The sequence below is a fragment of the Parasteatoda tepidariorum genome, chromosome 7 (assembly GCF_043381705.1).
Source record: "Parasteatoda tepidariorum isolate YZ-2023 chromosome 7, CAS_Ptep_4.0, whole genome shotgun sequence".
Lineage (NCBI taxonomy): Eukaryota > Metazoa > Arthropoda > Arachnida > Araneae > Theridiidae > Parasteatoda > Parasteatoda tepidariorum.
Window position 1 is genome coordinate 26,727,706 of NC_092210.1, and position 24,592 is coordinate 26,752,297.

The 24,592-nt window shown below is 27.7% G+C and overlaps 1 protein-coding gene across 2 annotated transcripts in view; it reads left to right on the top strand.

Annotated features, from left to right (window-relative positions):
* LOC107441689 (dual oxidase) overlaps positions 1 to 24,592 on the top strand; it is a 200,280-nt gene that overhangs the window by 74,828 nt on the left and 100,860 nt on the right. For both annotated transcript variants that reach the window (XM_043045166.2, XM_043045167.2), the window contains exons 2-4: positions 7,062 to 7,154; positions 9,396 to 9,557; positions 16,521 to 16,708. In XM_043045166.2, coding sequence (XP_042901100.1) covers positions 7,062 to 7,154; positions 9,396 to 9,557; positions 16,521 to 16,708 — 443 coding nt within the window. The remainder of the gene's footprint in view (positions 1 to 7,061; positions 7,155 to 9,395; positions 9,558 to 16,520; positions 16,709 to 24,592) is intronic.

A 24,592-nucleotide genomic window follows, 5' to 3' on the forward strand; every position in this document is an offset into this window, starting at 1 on the left:
TCGTATAATGGATAAATTCAAATTTTTAAAAAATTCTATTTTTAGATGTCGTAAGGCTAGTGACTTTTTGAAAACGAAAAATTTTTTTTAAAAAGCATATTCATTTATATGTTGCCACTGAAGCATGAAAGTTGTGTATGACATAAAACCTAGTTAATCTATTAATTAACTAGGTTGATCAGTCAAAGTGGGAATCGGGTGTTTTCCGCAATTTACCTGTGTGGTATACACCTTAACCTATTGACGCTGATGAGACACCGGTGTCCTTTTTAGAAATTTTTTGACACTCTAATTACAAGCAAAAAATATTTTGGTACTTTTTTAATTATAAAAAAACAGTTTATCAGTTACTAAGAAATAAGTTATTTTAATCGGAAATGTATCTGTGTTAAAATATGAAATCCAAAAAGAAACAGTTTGAATTTTTCTTCAATTATATTTAAAAAATTATCAATGATTGATTTTGCAATTTAAAGATATTTCAATGATGAATAACAGTTTTTAATTGATCTAAATAACTGCAAATATGAAAAATTAAAATTCGGAAGCGAGTCGTGCTCGACAGATTTTACCCTCAACCCAGAAAATGGCACCAGTGTGCCAAGCTGTATTTCAATCTTTAAAATACTACATATAGTATTTCTCACTTATTTTGACCTAAATTAATACATAATAATGAAAAAACTATAAAAAGTTTGTTTAATAAAAATTCTGCTTCAAAGAATTAAGAGGCATCTCCTGTCCCGACCGAACTCAGCTGTTGAAGAAGGGGGGGGCAGACGGAAGAGCAAAACTCTAATTAATGTTTTCTTCCTTTTAATTTAATTTTCTCAAATAAACCTATGGTGGATATTTACACTGATTTGCAGTATCTAGCGATACAAGCAAAGTAAAAGGTCTTCACCCATTCAGGATTTGAGATATAATGTGAGCGGCATATATTACTCTTTATTCTTTTTAATTTTTTTGTCAACATTCCTACAATATAATAATGTAATTTTGAAAACTATTTGTATTGTAACTGTCCGTTTTTTGTATTTTTGATAAATAGCTTTGTTTTTGTGCAATTAACGTTCTATAAATTTCTTTTCAACGTCCAAATATGTTTAACTACGATTAAACTAAATTTTTAAAATTCTGAAAACTGACAAATGTGTAGTTTTAAATTTCTAAAAACTACAAATCATATAATTTTATAGCTTTAAAATTTAAGGAAAATTTATAGAAGTTCTAAACATTCTAATAAAGTCACTTTATTAGTTCCTCATCTAATAAAGTGACTTCTTTATTCCCCATCTTTTTTCTAAGGTTTTAAACAAAGCAAATTTTTTTGGCACTTTAACGAATCATCCTTGTTAATCCAAACACTAGCTTGATAATTAATCAGATCGATAGAAATCGCGAAAAATAAATACATAGTACTGCGTTAATTTGCGTACAGAAACATTGATGCTGCTCCAGAAAAGATCTTATTTTCATTTGAACAAGTGCCTGGAAATAATGTATAGATTAAGTATTTTGCAGATTACCGAGATTATTTTCAGAAACAGAAAAAAAAAATTTTGGGACTTTAATGAATCATCCTAGTTAATAAAAACACTAGCTCTATAATCAATCAGATCCATAAAATGAGTAACATTACGTTAATTTACATGCAGATGCGTTGATGCTGCTCTAGAAAAGATCTTATTTTCATTGGAATAAGTGCCTATTAAGAATATGTAGATTAGGTATTTTACAGATTACCTAAGTTATTTTGAGAAGCGAAACATTTTTTGGCACTTTAACAAATCATCTTAGTTAATCCAAACACTGGCTCAATAATCTATCACATAGATAAAAATGACGAAAAATAAATAATATTACGTTAATTTGCGTACAAAAACGTTAATACTGCACCAAAAAAGATCTGATTTTCACTTTAACAAGCGGTAATAGAAATGAGTAGATAATCTATTATTGCAAATTAACTACGTTGTTTTTTTGGCATTTAAACGAATCAATCTAGTTAATCCAAACTCTAGCTCTATAATCAGTAGAATAACTGATTTTCATACTTTAGCGTTAACATATGCATAACATTTATGCATGTCACTGTAAGAAAATTTGAACTTTATTAAGAACGCATTCCGTTTTGTACTTAGAGAAAACCAATTAAATTTCTAAAGGATTTCAACTCTTCTTATGCTAGTAACAACACAATTTGCCTTCCCACTCAAACTAAAATGTTCTTATTAATTGCAATTAAATGTTTTTTCAAATAATTGATATTTAAGACAATTTAATGAAGAAAAAAAGTTATTTGTCGTGACAGTGAAATCTAGAGCGAGGCTGTAATTTTTCATTAAATCTTATCCAATCCTTCTAAAACAAATTATTAAAGCTTTTTTACACAAACAGACTCGCATGATGTCGGGGCAGTCTTCTTAAAATATCACATTATGCAAGTGTGTCTGAATGGGGTCATGTATTCCCGCTGTCTTTAATCTCATTGAATTCGGTGTCAACTTATTACTGAAACTTCGTTTTCATGTGTCATTGCGAAAAGAGTTTTTTTTCTTCTCACGCGACGTAGCGTCAATCGTACTAATACTAAGGGTCCGAATAAAGAAAGTGTTACCGAGATAAGGATTAATTAAATAGAAATGTCTGCTTCACCATATTTATTTGCGCAAATTAAGACATTTTGTTTTAGTTTCAATTGATCATAATTATCACACCAATTCCTATATTGAGATATGTATTTAGTCCTGTTTTAAATTTGAACCATTGCATTTCTAAAAGAACGTACACTGAGAAATAGAAATATGGTCAAAACTACCAGAATATGGTAAATTTAGCATATTTCTAGTTCTAAGGGAACACCAAAGAATACAAACGCTTTGGTAATGATTTTTGTAAATTCAGCAATAAAATATAGTTTCATGATATGTTTGTAAAATTTGGTAAATGAAAAGAAATTTGTTAATTTTATGATGTCTTAGAGCATGGCAAAAAAATCTTTTATTCGAGTTTTATTTTTCAGCTTTTGTATTTCTGCTAAAAGTGTGTTAATACAACTATAATATAATTTTAAAAACCAGAATTTCTTGTAGACCAGTAAAATTACCAAATTGAATAATTTAAATGTCGTATATTTAGGTTTCATTATCAGAATTATGTTTTTTTTAACCATAAATTTCATTATCGTACAGTGCGATAATTTTACCAGAATTTATTATTTTCGTGTGGTAATAGTTTCAAATTATTTAGGCTTGTGTATTTTATTTCCAAGTTATTATACTTGAGAAAGTATAAGTTTGTTTATGTATATCGTTAGCACCATTTTAAGTGCATCATAATTCCTTCCTTCTTGTTAAACAACATAACTTGTTAAATTACATAAAATTGTTGTTTGATATCGCTATCAGGTTAAGTAATAACAATAAATTCCTTTCGCTTTGTATTGTTCCTATAGGCGAAATAACCAGCTTTTGTATGGATTAAAACTGATAATTTTTTTCGTAAGTATTGAGAAATAATTGATATTGTCGTATGGACATCAAAACCAAATTACCTCTGTTGTTCTACATTGGTACAAAATGCTAACAAATCAATATATTTAGACCATCCCTCTTTTAAGCATTTTATTAATTTCATCACATCGAGCCATGCGCTTGCATGCAAGTCAAAAAGCATGCAAGCGCAATTTTACTATTTTTGTTTTAATCTTGTTTTAATATTGGTTTTTCGAATTGTATATTCTACGTTTTTTTAAAATTTAATTTCGATTACTTTCCTATCTTTATCTATTTAAAAAAAATTAAATTAATGTCTTTAAAAATTACCTTAAATAATTGATTGTGAAAATTACAGAAATATACAAACTGTACTGTATAAATCATGCAAAATTATCACCTATACAGCAATGGACATAAAACAAAATTTAAAATGCTTCATTAATCTGGAATAATTTACTTAATGAAGTCGGTGAAATAAGTAGGTTAAAAACTAATGAAGGAAAAAACTATTATAAGTAGGAAGGAAAAAAAACAATTGAATATATGAATGAATATATAAAGAATTTAAGTTTCGTTACAATCATGAATTTAAGTATCGTATGAAAACAATAATAAAAATCTTTTCTGGTATTCTAAAGAATGAGATTTAATATTCAAAAAAGCAATATTCAGTTTCCTAATGAATTATTTATTTTCTTAAGCGTAGTATTTTTTACCATTTTGAAACTTTTATTTAAGTAGAAATTCTTTAACGATATATATCTATAAATTTTATTCCAAAAGCTATGTAGTATTGTCATTTTTATTTATTATTATTTTTTACAACCTTTTGAATCATTGGCAATAAGGATTCAAATATATTAATTTAAAAATTTTTTTAAAAATTTGATGGTTATATTCTCCATTATTAATCGCCTGATCAAAATTCATTTTTCATAATTTTACCTACTCCACATACACAATACTTTTCAAAATACTTTTGTTTTTTTTAAACATCTAAATAAGTCTTTTTCCCTTCATTTCGCAAAAGAAGTTTCAAAAACTGCCGCAAACCATTCGAAATTCCGCCCCTTCAGATTCTCCAAATAACCGCTTTCAGATTTTTTTTCTTCATATATATTTTTTTATCATCTTTCTGAACTATTGTCCATTAAAGGGGGGGGGGAAGATAAAATGAAAGAATATTAAAATTCTGATTGCGTAAGTGCCCCAGTCCCTATTGATAAAGAACCGTTTGGATGTTGCCTTCGGCACACTAAAGAAAGTGAAACAGGTGTGAGGAGAGGAGGAGGAAGGTAGAGTTGGTTCAACAACTTGCTCCAAGGACTTATTTCTTCCACCTGAAATTATTTTTCTTTTCCCGCGTCAACCTGAGCACGTGATCAAAGGCTCGTGCTGCCTTAGTAAACGCAAGCATTTTGCTAGCTACTTCTCTGTTTTATTGCTTTAAAATTATCTTAGCATTTAGTAATATAGAAAGTATGCTATGTGAGGTAATAAAAATACGGGATGTACGTAATTAAAAATCGCTTATTCTACGTGTCAATAACCGTAACTATTCATTAGAATTTGGAATGCTTCTTGATGAAGGCAAGCTGAAGTCATTTCGACCATAAAAAGGAATTAAACAACCGCCACTTAACAGGTTTTGTGTACAGCATTTATTCCAAATAAGTGTTTCAAAAAATAATGCATTTGACCGTCAAACATACTATTTTGCGAATTAGAAAGGTCAACATTCCGAACGTAAATCTATTCTATCTTAAAATGATATTTTGTTAAGCAAACTAATCGATTATTATTTCTCTGGTGGTAATTCTTGTATTATTTTTTTTCTATTTGAGAAAAGCTGGTAAAGTAACCATTTCTGCCAAAGAACCCATTTGAGTTTTTTAAGCCCATTTATTGCGCAGTTACAGAACTGTAACATAACAAAAATCTCTACGGGCTTTTTTGTTATTTTTTTACTTTCTTCCAGGTAATAAGAGTGCCACGACACCAAGGCATTTTAATGAACTTTTATTATTAGTCCATCATCACCCAAGACTTTATATTCAATCTGCTCTTAGCAAAAAAAAGAGAACAAAATCAATAGTATTTTTAGTGACTTTGAACCTAGTTTAAGACTCATTTCATTGTTTTTATACTTGCGTTATTTTATGCAATCGACATAAATTCTTTATTATAGGTAAGTGATAATCAAATGCGGTTTTAGGCAGACTGATAACTCAATAGTTAAATTAGTTCTAAATGCTTTAGTCTATTATTATTATAATTTCTTTTTTTTTATATTTTTGGTAAAAATTCAAAAAAAAAAAAACTTACACACAATTATGCAATATATTTATTTAAAAACATGATGGTTCACAATTTAACGTAATGTAATTATATTGTTGCGTACATTTATGCTTTTTTTTAAAAGATAATTGTAAAATGTAATGCAATACAAAACAAATCCATCTAATATAAATGTAGCATCATAGTAGCATAGCATTTATTAAGTTTATTTATATAAGAGCTCGTACTAATATAAAATGACATAACAGATAAAAAGAATCATTTTAATAAGACGGATGTTGTTGGTTGGTAATTAAATGTTCCATTTACTAAAATTTTATCTAACTAAAAGAGTTTTTGAACATATCTTGATGAGGCATTTCAATTAACTCAAATATCTTTACAATGATCATGTTAATTTTTTAACTTTGCTCTTAAATTTTTTTAGATAAAATCAAAATAATAAAGTATTTTAATAAAGTTAATCTCTTAATGAAGTCGTTATAGCCTTGTAGTCGTTTCACTACTTTGTAATTTATTTATTGTTTAAGTGAGTCACTTCATAATCTGGTTTCTAAGATTATAGTTCTTTTTACCACACAGTTAGTAAAAAATACAAAACAAATTATAAATTTAATTAAATAAATGTTATGCCATGCTCTAAGCAATCATAAAAATTTACCAAATTTAACCGTATTTACTCAATTTTATCATGTATTATAAAACCATATTTTATTGCTAATTTTATCAAAATCATTACCAAAGCGCTACGGTAAAAATTACCGAGATTCTTGATGTTCCCATAGAGCCAGAAACACGGTAAATTTTATCATATACAGGTAATTTTGAACCTATTATTTTTATCTGAGAGGAAGTTAGTATAGTCTTTATCTATTTAATAAGCCCATTTAAAAATATCTTAATTATTTTTTAAAGAGCAATTTTGTTCATCAATTTTGTCTGAAAAGATTTTAAGACAAAAATGTCATAACTAAGCACTTTTCTCTCTCTGTTAAAATTTACTGCTTTAGGAAGTTCATATAAATAACAAATAAAAGCCCAGCAGAAAAAATTTAATAAAAATTATTAAAATGCTTCGAATTCAATTGAAAGAATAAACAACAATTATAGAATCGTAATGAATATAATTACAAAACAAATTGTTGAAAAATACGTTTTATATATAAAAAAAATGTGAGGTGATGTATTTGTTTGAAAAATATTAAATATAATTGCTTTCAGTTATTTTGTAACTTATTTTCTTATTTTTTTCTTTTGTTCTAGATCCAGAAAACACTCAAATGTTTACATTTACAGAGAAGCAGAGATACGATGGCTGGTATAATAATTTGGGGCATCCAGAATGGGGCTCTGTTGGTACGTTACTGACCTTCTTATAAACAAAATTTATCAGTCATATGAATAATTGAAAACTTTATTTCAATTTTTAATCAAATCTATATTCTTCTGACAATTTAAAAATAAAAGGAATAATTACAGTGAGTTTTAAACTTATTTAATATATAACTTATATATGCCTTATTTAATACATATAATTTATATAGTCTTATACTGTTTAATTGACACTACCGCTAGTTACTTTCAGTATTTTTCATCAATAGCAGGCAAAATATAGTACATCAATGCAATATAATATAATAACGTGGCTGTTGCGCCCGTGAAACTGCTTTCATTCATTTCTGTATCAAATATAAATCCAAAAAAGGGTAAATTTATCCTTTTGAAACATTATCATAAACAAAAAATTTAAGAGTAAAATTTTGATCACTGCATCATATTTTTTAAAAAAAAAAAAAAAAAAAATTTAGGTGAAACAATTGAACAAATGCATCTGGGATATTACAAGTTAAAATCATCCTTGAAACAACACTGGATTCGAAATTTTAAACAAAATAACCAATAAAATGCCCCGATTCCGTGAGACATTGATTACTGCAAAGAAAAATCTACTTAGATTAAGTGTAGATATAACAAAATTATGTTGTTTGCTAAATTATATGATATGATTCCTTGATAAAACAAGACATTTTTAGTTATGCAAAAGTTTATTAGTTAGAGTACGTCTCCCAAGAAAAGCAAGGCATGCTATTAAAACTAATAAATGAGTCTGATTTTAATATTTTAATTTATTTAATATTTTTTTCGTTGAAATTTAAGAGGTCCAAGAGTAAAAGCAGCTCTAAGACTCTGGGTCAAAAAAATTAAAATGTTTGCAGACTTTATTAAACTTTTCAGTTTTCTTAAATGTCCTTAATTTTCTTAAATGTATTTAATCCTTTATTTTCCAAGTCACAGTTTTTAATGATATTGATAATATTAATATTTAGTATTTTAAAATCAACTGGAAAATTACTTTTAAAAATTTTAGCCATTAAACCTTTTTGCTTCATTGAAAATCTTGAATAAATTGAATTGTTCATTGTTATAAATTTGAAAAACTTGAATTGTTCATTGAAAAAATTAGAAAATATAAAATCTTTACATTTAGTGATATATTTCAAGAAACTATGAAGTATATAGCAGTACTAAATGTTTAATTTCAAAAAATACTATATATTTTTAGATTCTACACTAAGAATATAAATTTTAATTGTTTCACTTCTTTCGGTTGTTCATATTTAATTCCTCTTCTTATTTTTATTTATAACTTTTAAAAAAAAAAAAATTTAAAAATTATTTTTTTATGTATGAAAAGGAAATAACAAAAAAAAATTCTGATCAGTGATACATAAATTAACAAAAATTTGGTTTGCATTTTTTTATAGGAAATAAGCTTTTCCACGGTAAAAATTATACAATGAAAAAGTATGATAAGAATATAGTAAAATTTACTGTGTCTCTGACTTTATGCTGACACCAAAAAGCTCGGTAATTTCCCACAGTTTTTGGCAATGAATTTCGTAAAATTAACAGCAAAATATGATTTTATAATACGCTATAAAATTTGATAAATGTGGTGAAATTCGGTAATTTTATCATATCTTAAGGCATAAAACCATTTATTCTTTTAAATTTCTCTTTCTGTTTTGTATTTTTTGTCTAAATGTTTTGTAATAAATACTATAATTTTGAAAACCAGAATTTCCGGTAAACTGATACCATATGAACTGAAAAATTATCAAATAAATAATTAAAATACCATATGTTTTGGTTTTATAAACGTTTTATAAATGTATATTATGTTTTTTTGTTTGACCGGAAATGTTATTATACAGTATGTATTATAATATATATTATATATATGGAAATGTTATTATACAGTACCTATTTATAAATACAGTATGGTAATTTTAACATAATTTTTTCTCCGTGTATAAATTTTAATTCCTAAAACTCCATGTTTCTTTCCTAAACAGGGACTACTTAAATTTTAAAATGCGTTTTTTGTACATACGATATATTTTTTAATTCATTCTATTTTAAATGTTTCGATAATATTAATAATGGCGATTATTTTGTTTTCACCAACTTCTTTCTTTTTATGGAATATTTTAAATCTTCAAGCTATTCAACGTGTTTTTATTTAGACTTTGATGGAACTTGAATTCTCAAGAAAGTTTTTTGTTTCTTGTATTAATATCTTATGATGTTTTTTAGAGAGTCAGCTGACAAGGAAAACTCCAGCTTTTTATTCGGATGGTGTATATATGTTAGCAGGAGAGAACAGACCTAGTCCCCGTAAGCTCAGTCAAGCCATCATGAAGGGAGAAGATGGATTGCCATCAATAAGAAATCTTACAGCCTTTTTCACATACTTTGGTATGTTTTTTACAGTATATAGTATTTACTAATGTTGATTAAAAAAAAGTTTCAAAGTTTAATTTAAAGTGCCCTTTAAAAATAAAATAAATTTGAAAAAAGGTCTTCCAAAAGCGTACAGAATTTATATTTCATTACAAAATATATAGTCTGACATAACAAATGCAGCCAACAAAACAAAGCAAAAAAAAATTTCGTATATTTCTCACTGTTAAACCAAACAAAAAAATTTTTTTTTTAAAGAAATAACTGGATTTTTAATTTTATAAGTCTAATATACGGCTTTTATCTAAAAGTTTAACTTTGAAAAAGAATTTTTCCAGCGTGATATAAATTTTTATGTTGATCTCTAAAAGTGATATCTATAAAACTAGCTTTTACAGCTTTTCGGAGTACTTTGATTTTAATTTTGACTACTACCAATATGTTTTCAAAATTATCTACGTATTGAGATTTAGTAATGATTTTAAATTTGTTCGGCAGCCTTTAAGTCAGGCAAACCAATCGAGTATAAGTTTAGTAGGCCACAGAAATAATAAAATTATGCCCATCTCTGTGGGAGATAAGATAGAAAACCGTTTACGTTTAAAGTTCCTACATTGAAAGATCAAAAATAAATCTAAGTAACTGTTTCGGAACTAAGTTTGTATTTTTATATAAATACAACATCATTCTAAACAAACACTTAACGTATAACTAACTATTCAACACTACTTAAATTATTACTAAACACAACATTATAAAATGAATCTAATTAAATACTTAGCATTTAGCTAATTTTTTAACGCTACTTAAAACAACTGAACAAAATAAATTATTATAGATGACTATAGTGTTGTCCATTTAGATACAGAAATATCCACAATTCGCACATAAGAGAGAAAAAATAGCACGTAAAAGAAATAAATACATAAAAGTTCTATTCTTCTAATGTTAGTTTAAAGGAAAACAAAATGTTTTGATTACTTAACATGGAATAAAAGAATTTGCAATAATTGTATTCTCGATAATAAAAACATATGGCCTTTTTGGAACAAAAAAATTTTTAAATGCTAAATGATTTAAGGTTAATATCGATGATAAATTCAATATCGATGATAAATTCAATATTTATAATTAAACCAAATTAAAGACAAAAGTGAAATATTAATCTTATACTTCTAGGAATGCTAATTGATAAGTTAATTTAAAATTGATAATTTATAATATCAATTTTGGCACATCCCCCAGCATTTCTTTGCTATTGTATAGATATTTTTAGGAACTATATATTCGAAGAAAATATTTTTTTGCAAAATTTTTGCGAAAAATATAAATCTTGTCTCGATATTTTTAATATATATATTCAGAAAACAAAGAAAATCTAATAATCTTAAGAAAGCATTATTGCATTTTATTTCTAGCAACGAAAACAAATGAAACGAAGCAGATAACTATCGTTCAAGCGTTAAACTGCTGGGCTGAACTACATTATTAACAAACGCAAAAAAAAATGAAAAAATAAACTTTGGAAAGCACATTAGATTTACATTTTACTTTCACCGAAAGCTATAAAACGTAACTTATCAGATAATGCGCGTGCATGAAAGCTTTCAAGCCGTCAAGCTGTTGAATTAATAACATATTTTACTGAAAGTTTTAGATCTTTATAGTTTAATTTTAGATTTCCACGGCTATATTCCAGGAACCAAGTCATTGAAACTTTTGGTATTTTAAACCAAACAGATGAAGGTGTGGTAAGCTGTCTGTATCTTGGCCAAGTTTTGAGTGAAGAAGGTGGCCACCAGCCTCGCTATATGTTAGAAACAGACGAATTTCCCACTTTCGGAAGTGAAGTAAATGGCAGTGATTTTGTGAGATAAAAGCCATTAATTATGGCTGGTAAGATTGAGATAAGAACGGTATAAGAAAAAAACTTTGTTGATAAATGAACAAGATTTACCTCTTGAAGTATATTTGTTTTTACTAAGAGTTTCAGACAATGCTGATTAAAGAAGCTTTTTTCTTCAACTTCTGATGGATAAATTCGGAGGTTAACTGCCTGGGAGTGGCAGAAAAAAATTGTTCGTTCCGATTTTTGCAGTTCGAAAAGTTGCATCATTAATTCTAAGAAACATTGATCCGCACCTGCTTACAATTGAAAATGAACAAAATGTATTTTAGGAAACTTTCGGAGTTGCTTGTGGCCGGAATATAACTTGCCAATCCTCTTGATTTTATTTTTGCTGTAGAGACAAAATTAATGCATAGAATAAATGTGAAATATAAAAGCAAAAGACAGAAACTTTGAGCCCTAATTGCTTGTTATTTTTAAGTCTATCCTTAACATTTATCTGCTATTATTCATATTTAATTTTTTATAAATATTGTACAATTTTTTTCAAGTTTTTAATCTATATAAAATGTGCTTGGGAAAATTATAGTGATAAAATTCATTATAAAATTCAGTTTTTCCCCACCAGTATTCTCACACTTTTTTTTCATGTACAGTTGGTTATCTTTCAAAACCATACTCTTGTCACGGTTTCCAAAATGTTGTTACATAAAATAATGATTGCATGCTTTTTTAACAAAATGTTCTTGTTTTCGTGGAAAGTATCGACTAAGAATGAAATATAATGACGAATGAGAAAAATTACGGAAGTTGGTACGCGGAAGGAGTCTCATAGTTCCACACTGTAAAAAATTATCGTTCTTCTTGCAGACTGGTTCTTTTGCACTATATATTTTATTTCATAACCGTCGTTAAACCGTCGACCCAAATTTTGAGTTAACGACTACCAATGCTGAACTCCGTAGGCTTGTAATTTTGAAAACAATCTGAAAGATAAGAGAACTCTTGGATCAAGTATAGGGAGAAATTTGCCTTTTTGAAGGACTTTTTGATAAGACACAAAAACACATTCGCTTTACATGGTGAGAAAAACCTCGAAAACCTCACATGGTTAACCTGATGGCTAAGGAACTCTAACCCATAATTCGTCTACCACTTAGGGTATTTTACGGCAGTGTGGCCAGTGCAAGCCGGGTGCCGAATTCGAATCGAGCAACCATTGCTGGAATTCAAACTCCAGTCACCTCATTGGAAGGCGTACGTTCTATCCCCTGAGCCACCACGGTTCTCCCCAAAGGTATTAATTTGTTATGGGAACTTAAAGGACTTCGTGACCTCGACAGATGTAACACGCACCTGTCACCATTTAATTCACGGTGATACTTCGGCTGGCTGGAATTACCGTTTTCACGAGCACGAGTCCAACGCCTTACCAACCAAATTATCTCGTCATCACTATATATTTCACGGTTTGAAGGCTGTTTTATTGACAAAAAGGATTTTTTCTGTTTTTTATTCTAAGCTTTTATTTACCAGCAATTATTTTATAGCTTTGAACATCGTATAAATAAAACTTGTGATTTTATTTTATTGTTGCCTTGATTTTTATATTTCCTTTGATATAATTTTTTGGTACGTTATGGTTCCATAAATGTTTATACGGGTTAGCCACTACAGTTTTAAATATTTTAAAACTTAACTATTATAGCAATAAATAAGAAATTTAATATAAAAACAGATTTTTCTTCATACTAAATCTAAGCTGCTGTTTAGATGACAGAGAGCTCTTCTCCCAATCAAGTAACCCAGGTTCTAATCCCAGCGTCGACTGGTCATACGACTGCTGGCCGCACTGACTAAAATACTGAAAGTTATTTTACAGAATTTTTTTTTGTTAAAATAATTGCTTGTTAAAATGACAATACTTATCTGCTGAAGAAACAAGAATCTTTTTTTCAAAAACAGTATTTTTCTGTGAAAAAAAACAGCTTTAAACTGGCACACCAGCTGACAGTTTCTTTTTTCCGTAAATTTATTATTTAACAGAGTATGTAAAGCTTACTAATTTTTTTATAAGAAAAAATTTTTTCTTCTCTTTTTTACTAAATTGTAACTAACACGTTTTTCTACTAAAGCTTTCTATGAATAAATCTTTTCAAAAAAGCTTTTAACATATGAGGAGAGATTCAAGACTGAAAATTTAAGCGTTTTAACTTTCAAGTCGTTAGTCATGAAAAAGCTTATTTCTAAACATTTTGCTAGCTGACAATTGAAGAAAAATGCAATTTTCAAGAAAATAGAAACCTTTACATATTCACATCAAATATCTGAAATGATTTAGAACAATATAATAAACCACATTTCAAAATTATTTCGAAAAGCGTGATAAAATGCAAAAAGATTTCGATCTAAGCAGAAAAATATTTCCGTGAACTCTATTTTACACACATTTGTGAAGTACTTATCAGAAAACTATTATGAGGAACATTTTTATGTAAAAATAACACCTTTTGGAGAGAGAAAAATGGGGTTTGTCCCTATAACTGTTCTAAGCTCTTCTTACAGTATTACTTGATTGTAAAAGACTTTTACGAAAAGAATATTTTAAGAGAAGAAAGACCAACGAAATTGTTTAAGAATTGACGAAAATTATATTTCTTATTGTTTTATTGATTAGTTTTATCTCTGATTGTACTCATCGATTCGTGGCACATGAATCTCTTCAAAAACGGATACATTAATAATTTATATATCTTGATGATAGATTCTAAACTGTTTAGCGCCTTTGCCACGTAATCACATCAATTACAGCGGCACCCAGATCTCCGATTCTTAAGATTCGTGACTTCCAGTTGTTTGTCCTCTATTTCGAAGCATTGTTCGAGTAACAACCGATTATCAAAATAACTTTTCTCCTCATTTTTCTTTTTAATTTACCCATTCTGGCACGAAAAGAATGAAAAAATTCCAACACTTTTTTTCGCGTAAACATCACGTAATCAAACAATTCCCTCCTTGCGTCTCCCATACAGGAAGTGGAAAAAAATTTGTGAATCAAGCGAAACACGTTCTTCTATTTTCTTTAGAGAATGAGAAAATCAGAACGAGAAATGTAAGATGTTATCTCATTACACATAAGTTGATTTTTTTTAAAAGCCAAACTTATATTATCTTTTTTTTTCTTCCTAAGAACTTATCAGTCATATCTAACAGGGAGATGAGTTTTAGCTTTAGTAATAATAACTGACATTTTGTTCGAAGAAAAAAAAATAGTATAAAGGTTAACCATTGATTTTTCTGGTTATTTTGTCATCGTTCAAATTATACGGTAATTTAGTCTGAATTCTTTTGTATAGTACATCACGTGTGGTCTTGGAAATATAAGTAAGGCATAAAAATCCCTATAATTTCTTTCTCTTAATATCGCTGAAATAAGTAAAAGGAAAATATATGATTAAAAAAAGTTAAATAATAAAAAGGTTTAAAATATATGATTCAAACTTGCGTAGAAGAAAAAACTTAGGTGGAGATATGCTTCAAAGATTACACGGTTTTAACTCGAGCTCTGGTTTGGATTCGTTTACTGAATAAAAAATGTTTCGAGCTCATGCTAGCTCGAACTCATTCGTCATGTTCAACTTTTCATTCTCATTCTTCATTTTCAACTTTTCATTCTCATTCTTCATTTTCAACTTTTCATTCTCATTCTTCATTCTCAACTTTTCATTCTCATTCTTCATTCTCAACTCATTCTTCATTCAACTTTTATTTAGCTTAAGAATTTTATTGTCTATTTTATTCATTTATTTATATCGACTAATTTCCTACTAGTTCGACTAATTATTACGATTCATTTTAAGCATCAAAGAATGAGCAGTAAAACCGCAAAATTTGATGTTTATCCGACGTATATCACGGCGGGTAATCACGGCGACGTATATCACGGCATCTAAGTAATCGTATATATCACGGGGATCGAATAAAATTCTTTGGGGTAGGACCTTCGAAAGTGAGTCAGAGTTCATTTATAGTTTGCATTACACAGCATAGGTCGGTGTATAAGAAGAATGGCATATAAGCTATACAAAAAAGAATAAAAAGAATATCATCTAAGTCTAATTGGGCAAAAGAATAAGTCGAAATTTGACTTTAGAACTTAAAAGTTTATTAGTAAGACATTATTAATTACCCTCAGGCCCTCCGATTATTCAAATACAATAAGGTCCATTATGGAAATTTCCTTAAGATTTTCATACTCTATGATTAATACTACCGAAATTTGCAAATTCGTTAAATCCTTCATGAGGCGGTGGGAAGTATACTTTCTACCAACTTCATGAATTTTTAACTTCGACTTCTTATCTTACCAAGAATGCCATTCTATGACTCTATCTTAATGATTTGAGAGGGGAACCTCAAATATGATAATTAATGCAGACGTTATAAGTTACGAAATCGGACACAAAAACTTACTTTCTCTGACTTAAAAACTTTTTTCGACAGGTTTGGATTTCTGACCCCCAAAATATAGGGGGCAGCCGCAATCGGGAAAATATGGTTCTAATAGTTTGGTCAGAAAAGCTGCCCAAATTTTGGACCCCTTAATGTTAATTTTACTTTTTGCTTATTTTGACACAGCTCGAACTTTTTAAGCGAATTGAAAAAATTGTGCACACAATTACAAAATTCATTTATTCTAACATAAGTTCATAAAAAAACCTTTAGTAAATATTTATTATTTTTTATTAGTTTATTTAATAATACTCAAAAAAATTTCTGAAATAAATTTTTAATGAGATTTTAAAGAATTAAATTTTACTAGGAAAAATACGAAATTTGAGCAAAATCAGCCGAATAGTTCCTGAAAAATCAAATTATAAAATACGACTTTTTTAAAAAATTTTATTTGCTTTTTCTTTTTATCGCTCTTCATAGTATTTTTATTATTTATTTTATGAAGAAACTTTGTCCATCTGTCCTAGACCTACCCTAAAGTAATAATCAGTTTTTAAATACCTATGTAACATCATATATAAGTAATTAAAAATTTAGAGCCATTATTCTCCAAAATTTTTAATACTTTATCCAAGCATTTGAAAAACATCTTAAAACATGTAATATATTTTTAGGTCAAGTTGTGACTTCTGAAATCTTGATGGCTAGTGAAGCAGGCTGTCCAATCGAGTTGCACAAAATTGAGATTGATACATGTGATGACACCTACGACAAAACATGTAGGGGTCATAAGTATATGCCTTTTCATAGAGCTTTATATGATTCAAAAACTGGCCAATCACCAAACAGTCCAAGAGAACAAGTAAGTTATTAAAATATGTTTATTATTAATGGAAATATTTTTTTATATATCTAGTGTTCTTGGATGCTTCAAAATGAGAAGAAATTTAATAAGTTTAACCCTTGATAGTGGCCTTTTTTTACTATGCTGTATTAAAATACTTTCTGTTATATAAAAAAAATTCAATCAGCTTATTACGCGAAATTAGTTTGATTTTAAAAAACTTTTTTTCGTGGGAAGGCAAGTAAATTTTTCAAAATTTTGCCAACTGTACCATAATCTTGAACTTAAATTGGCAACCGAGTATAAAAATTCAATGTTTACAACTACTAATACACTGAATAAGAAATTATTAAACGAATGAACACTTAACGCCCAAGAGACAAAAGCTGCTCAGGGTTGGCCTCTCTTCCTGATCCCACTCTAACTACTACTATTACCCTCATTTTTGTAAAAATAATTTTCATTATTATCATTAATAATAATATTATTAATAATGTTATTAATTATTATTATTATTGTTTAAAATATTAGTATTAATAATATTTCTATTTTTTTAAACTATCAGCAGATACACTGTAAAATTTGGATACTCAAATTTTACGAAAATTTCTTTGCTTTTGACGAAAGTTTTTTACGGAACGAGCATTTCGTCAAAGTGACGTAAATAATTATCGTCACTTCTTCGCATAAACTAATTTCTTCAAAAATATAAAAATATATCGCCATTCTATTTTTTCTAATAAAAGAAGAAAAAAACATTGTAGAGCTAATGCGTCTAACTTTTCTAACAATGACTTTATCATGGGCACCATGCAGATGGATCAATGGCCCCCCGACACACAATTAGGACAGAGATGCATTACACTCATGTCCGAAGCGGGATTCGAACTAGGGTTCTTCCTGGTTCGAGCCATGCAAAACTAATTCAGATTTACAGATGTTTTGACTTTAGCAAATTAAAAAAAACTTTTTGGGCAAAATGTTTGTTTTTTTTTAAAATTATGATTCAGTTGATTTTTTTACTTAAGATTCAGTTGCTTTATTATAAATATACAAAAATTTGCTGAAGGATTGTTACTTAGGCATAAATAGGTAAATCTTGGGAGATTTGCATTTTAACCCTTTGAGGCAGAATTTTTATTCAGCATATTTTCATACTTTTTTCCTTATTTTGTACTAATTAAGGTCAAAATAAGGGAAAAAATACTATATTTAGCTTTTTAATAATTTATAGATACGAAATACGGCATGGAACACCGGTGTCTTTTTTTTTCTGCGTTAAAAGTAAAATTTTCCAGACATGTCTCACTTCCAAAACATAATTTTTTTCAAATTTTCCCTTATATGCAGTTATTTAGATCAAAGACAAACAATTATTCAGTATTGTTTTTTCTTTTTCATTTACAAAACCAGCTATTTATAAATTTTTAAATACGAGTGAAATAAATTTTTTTTCAAACTATTTTTTGGGATTTTATGTTTTATCAGAAATATAATTCCGATAATTTAACATATTTTTAATAAGTATTAGACTCTTTTTCATTACTGAAAACACCAAACTATACTTTTACTTGAAATTAGAGCATCAAGAAAAAAAAATTAAAAAGAAAACTGGTTACCCGTTTGTAACAAAGGGTTTAAGTTCTACAAATATTTATTTTGGAAACATCAACTGTGTTGGATAAAAATTACTTTCGTAAGAAATTAACCCATTATATTTAAGAATATTTACGTAGAATTATGAATTAGTCTTCTTTTACATCGCTTAGATGTCCAAAAAAGTTCTTTTCCCTCTTAGAAATATTTAAGAAATGATAAAATATTTATATATTAAAAATCTTATGGGTGTGCTGACTCCGACTGATTTTTAAATGTACTATTCTGAGTTTCCTAACTATTAATTAAAAGTGTATGGAGTTTTCATTGTTGTGCTCTTCAATTATTATGTTTGAATAACTAGGGTGCTGAAGTAATCTTCAATGTCTAACAGTGAAAAGAGTAATAGTTTATCTTCTCACCATTGAAAGTTGCAATTAGATGACAGCGAAAGCTTTTGTTGTCGCTTCCTGGTTTCTCACGAAGAAGTCGATCTCAAAACCTACTTACGCAATTCGCATTTTTGCCATCTTCTTCCGCTATTTTCTCGCTGAACTTTTAATTACCAATTTATTCACTCGTAACTTTAAAAATTTTATATTTTCAGAAGCAGCATATTTTCAATTTTAAAAATGCCGGAAGATTTATAAAAAAAAAAGTTCTCCTCATTCCGTAAAACATCATTTCAGTCATTGTAATTTTTTAAAGGAGAGGAAAATCCCTTTATTTTTATTTTCCCTCTCTTTTTTGCTATTTTATTTTATAACCGTCGTTGAATAGACTACCCAATTTTATGGGTTTACGACTACTAATGTTCAACTCCGTAGCGTTGTAATTTTGAACCCAATCCAGAAGGCAAGGAAACTCCTGGATCGAGTATTGGGAGAAATTTGCCTTCGTGGAGGACTTTTTGATGGAGCTAACCCGCATTTGCGTTACATGGCGAGGAAGACCACGAAAACCTCCCACGGTTAGCCTCACGGCAAGGGGACTCTAACCCATGATCCGTCTACCACTGAAGATATTTCACATCAGCACTGAGGTCGTTGCAAGCCAGATGCGGAATTCGTATCTACTGGAATTCGAACCCGGTTCGCCTCATTGGAAGGTGAACGCTCTATCTCCTGAGCCATCGCAGCTCATTTTTGCTATTGGAATAATTTCATTTTTTTTTTCATAAATAAAAGTATACAATGTCATCAAATTAATACGACTTTCTGCTTAGTTCCATAACTAGCTCTGAAACGGCAAACACTGACATATATGCTTGCACTGGCATATATGCTTGAAAATAACAATAAAAAAGGTATCTAAAAGGTATTATAAATATAATTACATGTCTCTAAAGATTTATCACATTATAAAAGGAATATATATCAAGTGGTACGTAAAAATTTTTAAAGGCTGAAAATTCGGTTTCAATTGTTTCGATCATTTCTTAAATAGGTAATATAAATATGTTTATGCATTTTTGCAAAAAATTTTATTTGTGTAAAATAGCTTGATTTGGCAAATACAAAGCGTCTTTTTTTATCTAAATAGTTTCTAAGATAGGTTAAGATAGTAAAATTTAGACATGTTCCAACTGAAAAGTATCGCGTTTTTTGACTTAGAAGCTTCTACTATCGCTCAATTTAAAGTTCTATCTATTGAAATTGAAATTTATATCAATAAAAGAAAAAATTTCCCCCGATTACTTTACAATTTAAAAGAAAATATTTAGCATTTCATACAAAATTTTTAAAGTCAAAGCCAACTAAAACAGATAAGTTTTGAAACATAGCATGTGAAGATTCTGTCAAAAATTTTAAAGTCATGAAAATAGATTAAATTATGTATATCAAAATTAACTTAATTATGATCATTCTTATTTAAACTGTTAATGACATCTTTAAAAATTGAACATAAGAAATAGAACAGTTCAAAAACTTAACGATTGTTTTATCATTTAAAATTATCTATCACCACCATTTACCATTTTTTTCATTGAGGTAAACAAAATATTTTTGAAAGGACCACAAAGAAACTAAGAATTTGAATTTTTAAAAAAAAAACGAATTCTTATAACCTAATTATATTTTGTTTAAAATGATGCATTGCTATCTATTAATTAAACAAGTTGAACCCTAATTTTCTCTATGCATAACTAAAACATGCTTTTCAAATGCGATTAAAATAAAAAAACTATTATTATTTTTATTTTAACATAATTATTATTTGACAAAAACGATTATTTTTTTTCTTTTCTGTAACAACTCTTCATAAACTTTATAATTGTATGCAAGATATTGGCATTTGCAAACTTTGCTTTTTATTGATTAAAGAACTAATTTCAGGACCATAAGAGTAATTTTTTTTTAATTTTTTTTTTATTTTATTTAAACGACTTAAAACTCCTTATGCACCAGAAAGTATAGCATGAGGCTTACAGTTGTAAGTAGAAAACAAAAGGAGAAAAATTTACAAATTTACATTAAAAACAAAATTCCGCAAGGCCGCAAGATATATAATTATTAAGATAAGAGATTATATAATATTATGTAAAAATAATAATCCCTTTCTTTTCATAACTTAACCAATTCATTATTTTTCAATTTTCTTAAAAATTACTTTCAAAATAGTTATCTGAAGAATAAAACATCCCGAGTCTTATTAGAAAACAAATAATTATGTAAGTAACTATTTGTTAATGTTCACAATTTTGAAAAAGATTAAGTACTAATAATTAACAAATATTTAAGAAAGATAACTGAATGAATACTAGTTTTTGGAATAACTTTATTAAAAATTATATGCTTTAACTGGTAACATCATATTCTTCCTGCTTTTTAAGCAGTCACGTTTTATTTAAATAACGTCGCTTGAAAATAAATTATTACTTCATTCATTTCAAGACCATAAAAGTAATAGGAAGTCGGTACATTAAATTCACTTTTGCTGGCCCTATTTTTAATTCAGTAGACTCAATTTAGGAGATATAATTATCACTTTAGAAAAATAATAATTCTTTTCATTTCATAACTTTACCAATTCATTATTTTCAAATTTTTTTCGAATTACTTTCAAAATAGTTGTCTAAAAAATCAAACATCTCGAGTCTCATTAGAAAAGAAATAATTATGAAAGTAACCGTTTGTTAATGTTCACAATTATTCACAATTTTGAAAATAATTAAGAACTAATAATTAGCAAATATTTAAGAAAGATATTAATGATTAAATACTAATTTTTGGAATTACTTTATTAAAAATTAAATGTTTTAATTGGTAGCATCATATTCTTCCTGCTTTCACAATTGTTCACAATTTTGAAAATAATTCAGAACTTATAATTAACAAATATTTAAGAAAGATATTACTGATTAAATACTAATATTTGGAATTAAAAATCAAATGGTTAACTGGTAACATCATATTCTTCCTGCTTCTTAAACTGTCACGTTTTATTTAAATAAAGTTGCTTGAAAATGAATTTTTACTTCATTCAATATTCTGGAGAATACCAGAGATACTTACAATTGTCCATTGTTGATAGAATTAGAGGAATGTAGGTTTATATCACTTTTTGTCGGATGAATATTTTTCTTTCAAGATTTTGACCTCGGATGAAGGTTAAAAAGAAGGTTTTGTCTAGGTAACCATGTAAATTTTTTTCCTTAGAATTTCAATACAATTTATTTCAATATTTTTTTCCTTCCATAATTTTTCTTTATTATTTCGTTTTCACCTTAAAAGTGATGAACGTTAAATTGTATCATAGAATTTTTTTTCTTGTTTAGCTTTTATTTAGAATCATTCATTTTAAAATTCTAATACTCAAGGTTAGAAGACAAAAGGCCGAGATGGTATCTTAATATAAATATTGTGTTAGACTTCGCGATGCTTCCATGTTTATTTCTTATAAAACAGTCCATAAATTGAATGGTTTTATTCCATATTGCAACACTGAAACAATACTTATAATGTAACTGAAGGATTATCTAAAAGAAAGTGTCAAAACACGTTTTTGACACATTGTGAAGAAACGAAAATTACCTGGATATGGGTAATTTTTACTAGGTAATTTTGGTTGTGAGTAGTGGTGCTTTGGTAGTGATTTTGTTCAAATTATCAATAAAACTTCGCTCCATAATATGGAATAAATGTGTAGAAATTTAGAAATTTTAGCATGGTACTTTAGAGCATGACATGAAAACAATTTATTCGGTTAAATTTACTTTTCTGCATTGTATTTTACAAAAATAGGTTGTAGTGGAAATTATAACTTTTAAAACCAGAATTTTCGGTAAACCGTTACCATATGAATGAAAATATTAGCAAATGATTGTTTTCAATACAGTATATTTGGTTTTATCAACTAGAATTAAGATTTTTTTAGAAATCTCATTACCATGCCTAACGGCAATTATACCAGAATTTTTTCTCTGTTCATCATTAGAAAATATCTATAGATATTATTCTTTTTTGTAATCAAAATGTGTAAATCATTCATACACTTAAATAATAAAAATAAAGTAGGGAAAATAAAGAAGGTATGAACAGAAAAATTGACAATTTGTACACTTTATAGTAATTAGCATGCCTATTTTAATAAATTTAAGTTAGAAATATTGATTTCAAAAAATATTCAAAAATTTCTAAATTATTCACTAATTCTCATTTTAGTCAATACAACACCATTTGACCAAATTACAAATAAAATTCCAATAAAAATTACCAAGATATTAAAAAAAATTCTTCTTCCTTACTGAATAGTTCTTTCAAAATTATTAAACACTTCTTATCTAAAATTAGAATTATTTTTCTGTTTTTATTTTTACATGACACCATATATAGTTAGACTAAAAATCATTTAAGCTTTCATAATAATTAGTTCTCTTTCATTGTTTACATTTGATAAAATTTATTGAAATTTAAAAAGTAATTCCGCTGCATTATCACTAAATTTAAACATAACTGCAATAAGTTTCAATGTAAGAATTTAATTGAAAGGAAAATTAAAATTTCAGGAACGATGACAATAAATTAACTTCTCTAACTGTTTCATAATAGAAAATTGACTGGTATATAACTAATGGAAATTTTTCATCATTAACTTTCTCACCGCATTAAACGGAAGTGCAAAACATGATTATCGTTTATAATAAAGATTGAGAGAAAATGTTTTTAAATATATATATGCACATATCTTTGTTCCTTGTGAATTGAAAATTCTTTGATATCCGTGACAGATGCGCATGAATGTCGTGATTTGAATTACAATGTCTAAAAGAAGATAAGAAATGTATTTGCATTTATTCAATGAGTTACACCGAACAAAGCATGTAACTATTTCAGTAAAAAAAGAAAAAAAAACTGAGGTGAAAGAAATTTTGATTACATTTCTATCAAACGCTTTGAATTATACACTCATTATAAAATTACGGTTAAAAAACGAGCAGCACTCTGTCCATCCAATTAACCGTGAAGTTCACGGTAAGAATTATTTTTTACCTTTACGGTGTTGAAACCGTTTATGACTAGTATGCTTAAAAAAACGTAAGCACAAAATTATACATTGCTTTTATTATTTTTACCTTTTACAACTAGCATGGTTTCAAAACGATCAAAAAGGAATTGCAACTGGACATCGTTGTTTCACCTATCGTAAGAGATGGGAAATAATAGATTTTGTTGAGTTAAGTAGTTTTATGGTGCTGCCATCTATGAGTGAAGGAGAGCATCTTGTTCTAGTAGTCCAGGGTCACAAATTGAAGGAAATTGGAAACTCTTCATTTGTTGATAAGAATAGAGGGAATATTGTGGTATAAACGGTGAGACTCAAACCCCCATTCTACCGGTCATGAGATTGAAAGATTAGCCCTCTCGATTATAATATGTACCCAGCTACAAGGAACTTATTAGGTTCATTAGGTGGGCCCAGTTGGTGCGATAAAATTCTGATCAAAATTTTGATTAGGTGAAAGTAGTTAATAAACGGCTTTTCTCACAGTTAACAGTTACCATTATATTTATGATTATTTGACTGTTTTGTTTGAAGGTGGTAAAATAACGATTTAATAAATTTTTATTTAACAATTTTTTTCCGAGAAATTTTTATTTTTGTAGTTTAAGTAGAAGCATATTGTTGGCAATAGCTTTTTTGAATTATTTTATTTACCCAATATATTTATTTATAAGCACAGTTAAGTAACAAACAGAAGCATTCAAACACTAAGTGAGTTAAATTAGAATATGAGTTCTTTATTGCATAAAAGCAATTAATATCCTGTTAAAATAAGGACTTAAAAGCTCCTTTGTTATTACT